A 10,823-nucleotide genomic window follows, 5' to 3' on the forward strand; every position below is an offset into this window, starting at 1 on the left:
TTAGAGAAGCAAACCCTTGGAAGAATATGAAAGATAGATGAATTTAAAGAAGCAAACCCTTGGATGAATTTTTAGATATATGAAGGATAGAAGGATAAATTAAAGAAGAAAGCCCTTGTTTGTTGGGATTTTTAGATGCATGAATTTTCAATCAAGAGAATTGAAAGATTATCAAATTAAAAACACCATTGTTGGAAGTCAAATTTATTTGTCTATGTGTGATATGCAAATCAATAAGGATTATGCTTTAGCTATCTATTGGATTTTTTTCCTAAAAATTTTGACCACTAAATCTTTGGTTTGGTAATTGGCACGATACACCCATATGGACAACCTAAGAAAACAGTAAAAACCACACCCAAAGTTTTAAAACACCAATGGTCATGTTTTGAATGCAAAAGTAGCCTTAGGCCTAAGGCCATTAGCCATTGCATTAAATTGTTATGATTACATGACTAATTTATTTTTTGTTTGTTAGTGGAGTACTGGTAGAGGCCTAAGGCCATTAGCCATTGCATGAGACTTTTTGTTCAAATAATATTATTTTGCCCTTGTATTCAATTGTAAATTTATTGTAAAGTCTAACTTCTAGTGAAGACTTTGCTAAACAAAATTTTAAAACTTATTATTCGGCCCTTTGTTCTATATGGAAATGCTAAAGAATATAAAGTTAACTTCAAATAAGAGGGATGCTTGGCCCTTTTCCATGCTAAATTTTTAATATAGAACTTATTGTTGGAATTGCCAAATTTCCATGCTTGACTCTATTTTTAATATAGAACTCTAAAAAATATTCTCAAAAAAATTGAGAATTGTGCCTACATCAATCTTATTAGGCTAGTTTATTTCTTGTGAATTAAATTATTGTAATTGCATTACTAGCTTATTTTATGTATGCTGATGGAGTGCTGGTGGAGGCTTGAGACCAATAGGTATTGCATGAGACTTTTTTTTTGAAATAATATTATTTTTCCCTTATATTTTTCATTGTAAATTTATTAAAAAGTCTAACTTTTAGGGGAGACTTTGTCAAAAAAATTTTAAAACTTAATGTTTTGCCCCCTCCTCTATATGGAAAGGGCCAAAAAATATAGAGTTGGCTTCCCTCCTACTTATTAGATAGGAGGGAAGCCAACTCTAAAAAATATTCCAAAAAAAATTAAAAATTTTTGTGTTAGAATGCTTATTTCTTTTTTATATATATATATAAACTAGTTATTTGGCCCTATCTTGATGAATTTAGTGATAATCCATGAACTTTGTTAGGTTTTAGAAAGACAAATGAAACATGGATCGTAGTTAGATAAATGCCAAACAAACGAGCCTAGAGTATATTAATAAGGTTAAGGGGTTTCTAGATTTTGCTTAAAGCAATGCTAAAGATGATAGTGGGAGATTTTATTATCCTTGTAGGGATTGTTTGAATGAGAGGTAGCTAAGCGCATATAATATATACAAACACTTAATTTGTGAGAGGTTTCTCAAAAGTTATAGAGTTTGGATGTGGCATGGTGAAAGACTAAACATGCCAATACTGAGTACATCTCAATCATGGGATGTTGATGTTGATGTTGTTGTTGACGATGATGATGATATGGTTGATCAATTAGAGGACATGATCCATGATATAGGTAAAGAGGCTTTTGAGCAATCTTAAGTATACAATAATATGTGCAGTAATGCAAAGACACCTTTGTTTTAATTTATTATTTTTTGGTTCATTTTAGTGATATATCATTGTCTTTATTAGATAACAAATATTTCATAATTCTAAATTACAAGAAAGGAGGAGAAAGGCATAAGAAGTTGGAAGGAAGAATAATTGCCCCAAACAAAGTTTTATGGTGGTTATGTGTTGGCCGACAAGGAATTGATGGATGCTAAGAGGAGGAAGAGAGAAGAACAAGCTCAATTAGATCCTTATATTCTACTGTCTCTACCACCTTTAATACGTCACAATAAGAGATGGATTTATGATCATCACAAGAAGGACAAGGCCTTTTAAACTAAGCATGCTTGTAAGGTTACTCAAAAAATTGTAAGTATAGTTGTCATTTGTAATCTTATTTTAAATATAAAATATTACTGTTTGTTATTTGTATATTATAGGATGAGCTTAAATAGAAGCTGCAACATTCTTACTCCACTAAACATAATTAATCAATATAACATCTAGTAATCAAAGACTTAACTCAACAAGATGATTACCCAAATTTAATTTAAAAGTAAGGGATCCTAAGTTTTCTAAATAAAAATGAGTTAAAATCGATCAAAATCTTTCATATCAGAGTAAAAACAAATTATGGAAGCATGGGATACCTCATAGGAGTGAAAGAAGTCAAAAACGGTTGAAAAACAAACATGTGCTATAATACAGGGCAATGCGCCGCAACTCATGCACGCTGCACCATGGTATGTTGCTCTTTATGCCACGCGCCATGACGTGTTGCACGAAATTTCTACTAATTCTCCTGTCATTTGACATATGGATTTTCTTTACTCTAAATCCCTAGGCGAACTCCCATTACTGATCATGCCATAATCAATACTCACTCATTTTCACCTTTTTCGCTTTCATATACTCATTATTACAACAATTACGTTGGGCTCACGACCATGCTCTACTCAAGTATGTATTCTCATCATTTTCATAAAATTCATTTCTCATTAACACACATCTATCTCACATAATCATCACATTCATTTTCACATAATCTACTAGCTTCTAAGCTTAAATTTCCAATCTAATAAGTGTCCAAGAGCCAAAACTACAATCAACTAAGTTGAATTTCATCAACATAACCAAACCAAGCATTTGAACCCTTAATCTCTCCTTCTAAATTGTCCAACCTTTACTCTATATGAGTTGGAGCCTATCCATTTGTTTAATAATTACCTTTAGCCTCCAATAGCATTAATGAGCCATTAAATCCCCATTAATGGCATCAAAACTTTCAACCACCCATAATAAATGAGATCTTTGAATATTTATGGTGTCCGACAACCCAAAATACCAAAACTCATTATACCTAGGTTTAGATAATCTAATCTACTCCCATTAACTCTATTTGAGTCAACAAATTCAGATCCGTACCTTATATGGATTGAAATCACCATCCTCATCTAAACCCTAACTCAAATCCTTGAGAAAATGAAAGAGGAAAGGAGGAAAAGGACTTAGAAATCTTATCTTGGATGATTTAGAGCTTTAAACCTCCTCAAATTCTCATCTAAGTCGTGCTCTAGCAGAGCATTGGCGTGTCTCTCCATTTTCCTCTTTTCTTCTCCCTATTCTGTCTCATTTCACATCTGGTAAACTGTATAAAATGGCCATACACCACGGCGTATGGCATAGAGAGGTCCTCCCTCATTCAAAAATGTCTGTGCACCGTGGCGGACTATCTCCATACCATGGCATGTGGCACAACAACATCAACATTTCCTTTTGTTCTCCTTTTGATGGTCGGGTGGCCATCTTAATACCAAACCCACAACTAGGGCTGAAATACTATCAAATATGATTATTAAACCTCTCTGGCCACACACACCCCTTTAACTTACTTAATTATCCTAATTAGGCTTAATTAATCAGATGATTAAAAGTCAGGATGTTACAATAGGAATTTTATCTCCAAAATTCACTTAATCTAGCAAAGTTAATAAAACCTTAACTCACTAAAACAAGTAAGGATACTAGTTTTTTTATCTTCTCTTCAATTTTCCACACAGTATTATCAGATGTCATCCCTTTTCAAATGACTTTCACGAGTCGAATTGTCTTCTTTCTCAGCTGTTTCTTCTTACTATCGATAATTTTCTCTGGTTCAGCCCTAATATGTCAAATTCTCATACAACTCCACATCCTCATGCTTAATCACATATGAAGGGTCAGGTTGATATTTCTTCAATTGAGACGCATGGAATACATCATGTACACCTGACAGATGAACAAATAAGGCAATCTAGTATGCCAAAGGCCTAATTCTCTCAAGAATTTCAAATGGCCCAATAATTTTGGAGTCAATTTCTTTGCATGAATAAACTCCCAATTCCAGTCATAGATGTGACCTTCAGAAATACATAGTCCCACTATAAACTCTAACGGTCTCCTCTACTTATCTGCATAGCACTTCTGTCAACTCTAAGCAGTCAATAACTTTTAACAAATAGTCTCAATCTTCTCAGTGGTTTGATCCACCAAATCAGGACCCATTATGCATCTCTCACTTAACTCGGTCTAGCAAAGTAGCGATCAACACTTCCTGCCATACAAGGCTTCATATGGAGCCATTTGAATGCTCGTATGGAAACTATTGTTATAAGAGAATTCCGCTAAAGGTAGGTGCTTATCCCAACTACCACTCTACTCGATGGCACAAGCACGTAGCATATCCTCTAGAGTCTAGATGGTCCTCTCAATTTGACCATTTTTCTGAAGGTGATAAGCTATACTAAACTTTAATTTCATACCTATAGCCTTATGCAGTGCTTTCTAGAAGTTTGAGGTGAACCTCGGATCGCGTTATGACACAATTTCTTTCGACACCTCATGTAACCTCACAAGCTCTTGAATATAGACCTCTGCAAGCTTCTTTAAGGTATAATTGGCTCTAATTGCTAAGAAATGAGTAGACTTGGTTAATCTATCCATAATTATCCAAATAGCATCATGGTTTACTTGGGTATATAGCAATCCCATAATGAAATCCATAAAAACACAATCCCATTTCCACATGGAAATCTATAATGGTGGTAGCAATCTTGGGGGTCTTTGGTATTCAATTTTCACTTTCTAACAAGTCAGGCATTGAGATACAGTATTCAATTTTCACCTTCTAATAAGTCAGACATTGAGATACATACTCTATCACATCCCTCTTCACACCAAGCCGCCACCACTGACTCTTTATGTCTTGATATATCTTGGTAGTTTCTGAGTGAATGGTGAACTTACTCCGATGAGCTTCAGCTAGAATGGTCTCTCAAACCCCTTTATCATCAGGTATACATACCCTATCTCTATACACTACCAACCTATAATCATTGAACTAAAAGTCCTTAGACTTGTTTGCCTCAATATCATCTCTAATCCCTAATAGATACTTGTCTTCAAGCTGAGCTTTTCTTAAGTCTTTCCAAAATTCATTGGTGAGTACCATTGTATTCACATTGTACATGGCGAAATCTAGACTATTCTGGTATTACTAGAGAAATCCTCCAGTAGCTTGTACTCAGGGATCATCAACCTTGCAACATGTATTGTCTTATGACTCAAAGCATCAGCCACATTGGCCTTCCCCAGATGGTACTTCAACTCAAAATTATAATCTTTTAAAAATTCCATCCACCTTCACTGTCACATATTCAGCTCCTTTTAATTAATTAAATACTTGAGGCTCTTATGGTCACTGAATACCTCAAACCGTGAACCATAGAGAAAGTGCCTCTATATTTTCAAGGCAAATACAACTGCTACTAACTTAAGATCATGAGTTGGATAACTCTCCTCATGTGGTCTCAGCTGTCTTGATGCATAAGCTACAACTCTATCATCTTGCATTAGCACATAGCTTAGTCCCTTAAGTAATGCATCGGTGTAAACCACATATGGCCATTTAGGATCTGGAATAGTCAACATTAGCAATGTAGTCAACCTCTCCTTCAGAGTCTGAAATGCCTCTTCACACTTCTCCGTCTGAAGAAATGGTTGATCCTTCTTCGTTAACTTCATCAATGCAGAAGTAATCTGAGAGAACCCTTGGATAAATCTTTGATAATAGCTAGCTAAATCCAAGAAACTTCTTATCTCGATTACCAACGTTGGTCTCTCCTGCTGTAGTACTGCATTAGCCTTGTATGGATCCACTGCTATGCCATTAGCAAAAACGACATGTCCTAAAAATTTCACTTCTCATAGCCAAAACTCACACTTGCCCAGTTTGGTATACAAATTATGCTCTTACAACACTTGTAGCACTATTATCATATGCCTCGTATGTTCTTCCTCATCTCTAGAATATATCAAGATGTCATCAAAGAAAGCCACTACAAATTTGTCTAAGTAGGGTTTGAAGGTACTGTTCATGTAGTCCATAAAGATTGTAGGAACATTTATCAAACCGAAGGGCATTACTAAGAACTCATAGTGCTTGTATCGTGTCCTAAATGTAATCCTAGGCACATTATTTGCCTTAACCCTCAATTGGTGATGTCCAAACCTTAGATCAATTTTAAAGAAAATTATAGCTCTGATAAGTTGGTCAAGTAAGTCATCAATCCATGGCAACGAATACTTGTTCTTAATTGTCACTTCGTTGAGTTGCCTGTAGTCAATATACAACCTCATACTCCCATCTTTATTCTTTACAAATAACACAGGCAATCCCTACAGCGATGCACTCGGCCAGATGAATCCCTTCTCCAATAACTCTTCTAATTGCTTTTTCAATTCTTCTAGTTCTGCAAGAGCCATATGATATGGAGCCTTAGAGATTGGCTCGGTGCCAGGTACTAAATCAATCAAGAATTCAATCTTTTTTTTTGGTGGCAACCCTAACATTCAGTCATCAAATACCTCTGGGAACTCATTCATTACACCATTTTTATCAATTCCCCCGTCATACACTTCATGTGCAGAACAAGCCCTCTTTCACTGACTTCTCTACTTGTGAGGCTGACAAGAACTTAGGAGCGTCACAATCTACTACTAACAAAGACTTGATGGTTTTAGGGTTAACAGATATCGCTGTGTAAATTGGTAAAGAGACTGTCTTTCTATTACAGTCGAGTGTCGCATTATTGGCAACAACCAATCCATCCCTACTATCACATCAATGCCACTCAAAGATAAGCAAATTAAGTCAATAATAATGACTCTATCTTCAAACTTCAACTCAAGTTTTAAACAAGCTCGACCAGTCCCCACAGATGCACCAGTCGGCGTAGACACATTCATCAAAAATGGCATTTTAAGCACATACAAATTTAGCCTCTTAGCACACTCACTAAATATAAAAGAGTATGTGGCACCAAAATCAAATAAAGCATCTATAGCTAGTGACCACAAAGTGAGATTGTACCTCTAATTAGATTTGGTGAAGCCTCAGCCTCTTCTCTGGTTGTGGCAAAGACTCGCCCTGGGATAGTGGATCTCTGATTAGGAGCAGGTATGTTCTCTAGGCAAGACTTAGCTATGTGTCCCACCGTGTTACATTTAAAGCAAACCTAACATTACCCTTGGTGATGTTTCCCACATTTGTTGCATTACGAAGCTCTAACTAGCATCATAGCAGATGGAGTCGTAGATCCCTGTTAGGGCAGCTGATTTATGACCCCGTCCATACTCCTCAAGAGATTGCTCCTCTAGTTGGATCCCCTAGATTGGGACCCCTTCTGGAAGCTCTTCTTCTTACTTCCTCCAGAACTGTACCTCGTAGACATACTCGGGTTAAAACCCAACTTCTTACTCACTTCACCCATAGGGCCTGTGTAGGAAGAGAATCTCCCTTAACCATCTCTCTTCTTCTCTTTTACCACTCTACTACTTCTGGCTACAGCTTTGAACTTGTTGCACATAACCTCAAAGGAAGTAATGTTAAAAGCAGCTAACTGCTGGCTGAATTCAGGCCTCATCTTATCAAGAAACTACTCGACCTTCCAATACTCATCATTGTGATGACTCAGTAGGTGGAGTACTTCGATAGCTCATTGAACTTTGCTATAGACTCCTCCTCATTCATAATTCCTTACTAGAGTCTGTAAAATTTTTCCCCTTTCTCTACTCAAAATGAGGCAGAGAAGTAGTGGGTAAAGAACTGCCTCTTGAACTCCATCCATCTCAATTGTGAGCTATCTACCGGCCTTACACTTTCCCACCATTACTTTGCTGCATCCTCAAGCATGAAAGTGGTTAAGAGAACCCTCTGTTCAGTCATACAAGTCATGACTGAGAAGATGATCTCAAGCTTGTCAATCTACTTTTTAGCTGCTCAATCCTCCATAGAACCCTTAAAGGAAGGAGGATTTAACTTTATAAATCGCTTCAAAGCCACGTCTATGGAGCCTTCCAACTCACTCGTCCTCGGCCACACTAATCGAATCGACCTCTTAAGAATACTTTTCTCATAATACTCTTCATCTCTATGTCCATGCACCACAGCGTGCACATCATGTCAGGCTTCCTCTTGGTCAACCTTAGCTCTCTCAACTGTCCTACTACTCTCCCCAGGTCTTCTTCTATAGATCTCGTCATACCCATCCATTCTTCTTTAGATGTCCATCATCATACACCTCAGTTCATCCAGGGCATTGTCTTTGTTACCCTGTTGCGGTCATGGTTGTTCTCTTAGTTCACTGATTCTTGTTCTAGTCTTTGCACACTCTCTAGTGCATTTCCTACATTTATGGCTCTTATTTGCAGTATATTCTCCCCTCCTAAGGATGGAAGCAATCACAAAAAGGAAAAAGGGATTTAGCACTAGATCGGTGAGGGAAATAACAAGTGTAATAAGATATTGTCAATTCTCTATATGCAATGCACAACAAATCTCAACTACTCATTCACACAAACCACAAACTAGCTCTCAGAACCAAAGAAATTGATACCAAGTTGAAACATTCTCACTCTACTAAATATAGTTAACAAATATAACACCTAGTAATCAGAGACTTAACTCAACAAGATGATCACCTAGGTTCAATTCAAAAGTAAGGGATCTCAAGTTTTCTAAATAAAAATGAGTTAAAATCAATCAAAATCTTTCATATCAGAGTAAAAATAAGTTACAGAAGCATGGAATACCTCAGAGGAGTGAAAGAAGTCAAAAATGGTTGAAAAACAAAACATGTGCTGTGATACAGGGCAATGCGCCATAACTTATGTACACTACGCCAGGGCCTATTACTCTCTGTGCCACATACCGCAGCTTAAGCGCCATGTGCTGTGACATGTTGCATGAAATTTCTACTAATTCTACTATCATTTGATAGCAAAATTAAGAAAAATTTTGAATCGCCTTGATTCTCCATTTGACATCTAATGATCTAGGTGTCTACAAAAAGCTCTTTACATGAACTAGCTAATGGCATGGGTTTCACTTCCAAAACAAGTCACACTAGGAAGTTGGACACCCAAGCACATTTAAACTACTTTTTAACACTTTTACACAAAATGGGTGTCTAAAACCCTCAACAATTGCCAAAAGATTTTCCTAACACCTGGACCATGTCCTATGGACCTAGGACTACTAGTACAACACGTCACAAACACTAAAACATCAGTATAACAAAAATTCACTCTTCAACCTCATTTTACTAAAAACTGAAGGGTAGGTAATTCGCCATTGCAACTCACCCAAATCATTCAAAACATGTTCAAATCATTATTTCTACACTTGCACTAGTCTTTTGGCCTTATAAACATATACACACACATACACACACACATCAACATACACAAAGACTAAGGGCCCAAAATACAAAACTAACATTTCCAACCATAAAATAATGCAAGTGTGATGGTATGCATCCTAGAATTGGCAATTCATATACTATTACACAATTAAATCTAAACTAGAGGCATACAGTAAGAATATGTTAATTCCTTGCCTCTTTAGCCTTCTCCCTCTCAACACTAGAGCTAAAGCCTAAAAGTGTCAAATGAAAGGGGTAAGTCTAGCCACTCAGTAACAGAGGTTAAACATACCCTATACAGTTATATATCAATTATAAACCAAATATATGCACAAGAAAATCAAGTATGTAAGACATGCTGGCATCTATCATATCTTGTAATTTATCATTAAATAACTTCTTTAACTCTCATAACTAGGTACATTATCACCATATTCTCATATATGTGACACGACCCATACTCATGCGACTTGCCACCACTTAACATGTGTGACACGTCATATATTTACTTAGGCAATGATCAACTAACCTTATATCCTCCTTATTTCGTCAGACTGAAACCATGGGCTATAACACTGATTAGGGCTTCATCCGTGTGATTGGACTACCCAAGCTCACCAGTCGTGAGGTATGACCTGGCCAAAGATCATAAGACTCACTCTCAGACCATGGCTTCCCCCATTCTCAAATCCCTAGGGTATCTCATACCCTAGGCTATTCTCCTCATTGAATCAATAGAAATAGCTAGGTTCTAGTCCCTCAACAAACTATGAGATAATCCCTCAACAAACTATGGGACAAGGCTATACCCCCGTGTACTGGAGGGCAGCCTAAATACCATATAGATTTTCTCTACTCCTAATCCCTAGGTAAACTCCTGCCACTGATCATGCCATAATCAATACTCGCTCGTTTTCAACTTTTTTGCTTTCATATACTTATTATTACAACAATTACGTTGGGCTCACGACTATGCACTACCCAAGTATGTATTCTTATCATTTTCTCAAAATTCATTTCTCATTAACACACATCTATCTCGCATAATCATCGCATTCATTTTTCTAAAGATATATGCATAGTCATATTCAAAACATCTTAATTAGGCATTTGCATTTCAATTCAAAATTACTGTATGCACATCCAATTTTCCATACGCTCATTGAAACTAGCACATGCTTTTCACATTGAAAATTAACCCATGCACGCCATACTCACAATAAAATTCCATTTACAATCAATTAATATATAACTACCTAAAGTAGAGTTTCCCTTAATTACCTCAAACCTTTAAGAGGTCAAAGGTTTACCCTTTAATCTACTAGCTTTCAAGCTTGAATTTCTAATTCAATAGGTAACCAAAAGCCAAAACTACTATCAACCAAGTTGAGTTTTATCAACATAACCAACTC

General features: G+C 36.4%; 1 protein-coding gene across 1 annotated transcript; it reads right to left on the reverse strand.

Annotated features, from left to right (window-relative positions):
* Positions 1 to 5,446: 5,446 nt before the first annotated feature.
* On the reverse strand, positions 5,447 to 7,632 carry LOC129289944 (uncharacterized mitochondrial protein AtMg00860-like). Its single transcript, XM_054926683.1, has 2 exons — positions 7,512 to 7,632; positions 5,447 to 5,895 (listed from the first exon to the last, which is right to left on the reverse strand). Exons 1-2 carry the CDS (start codon positions 7,630 to 7,632, stop codon positions 5,447 to 5,449), a joined length of 570 nt encoding a protein of 189 aa, XP_054782658.1.
* Between the last annotated feature and the right edge of the window lie 3,191 nt (positions 7,633 to 10,823).

Source organism: Prosopis cineraria, unplaced genomic scaffold, assembly GCF_029017545.1.
Source record: "Prosopis cineraria cultivar Desert tree isolate PC_DT_omini unplaced genomic scaffold, ASM2901754v1 PC13, whole genome shotgun sequence".
Classification (NCBI taxonomy): Eukaryota; Viridiplantae; Streptophyta; class Magnoliopsida; order Fabales; family Fabaceae; genus Prosopis; species Prosopis cineraria.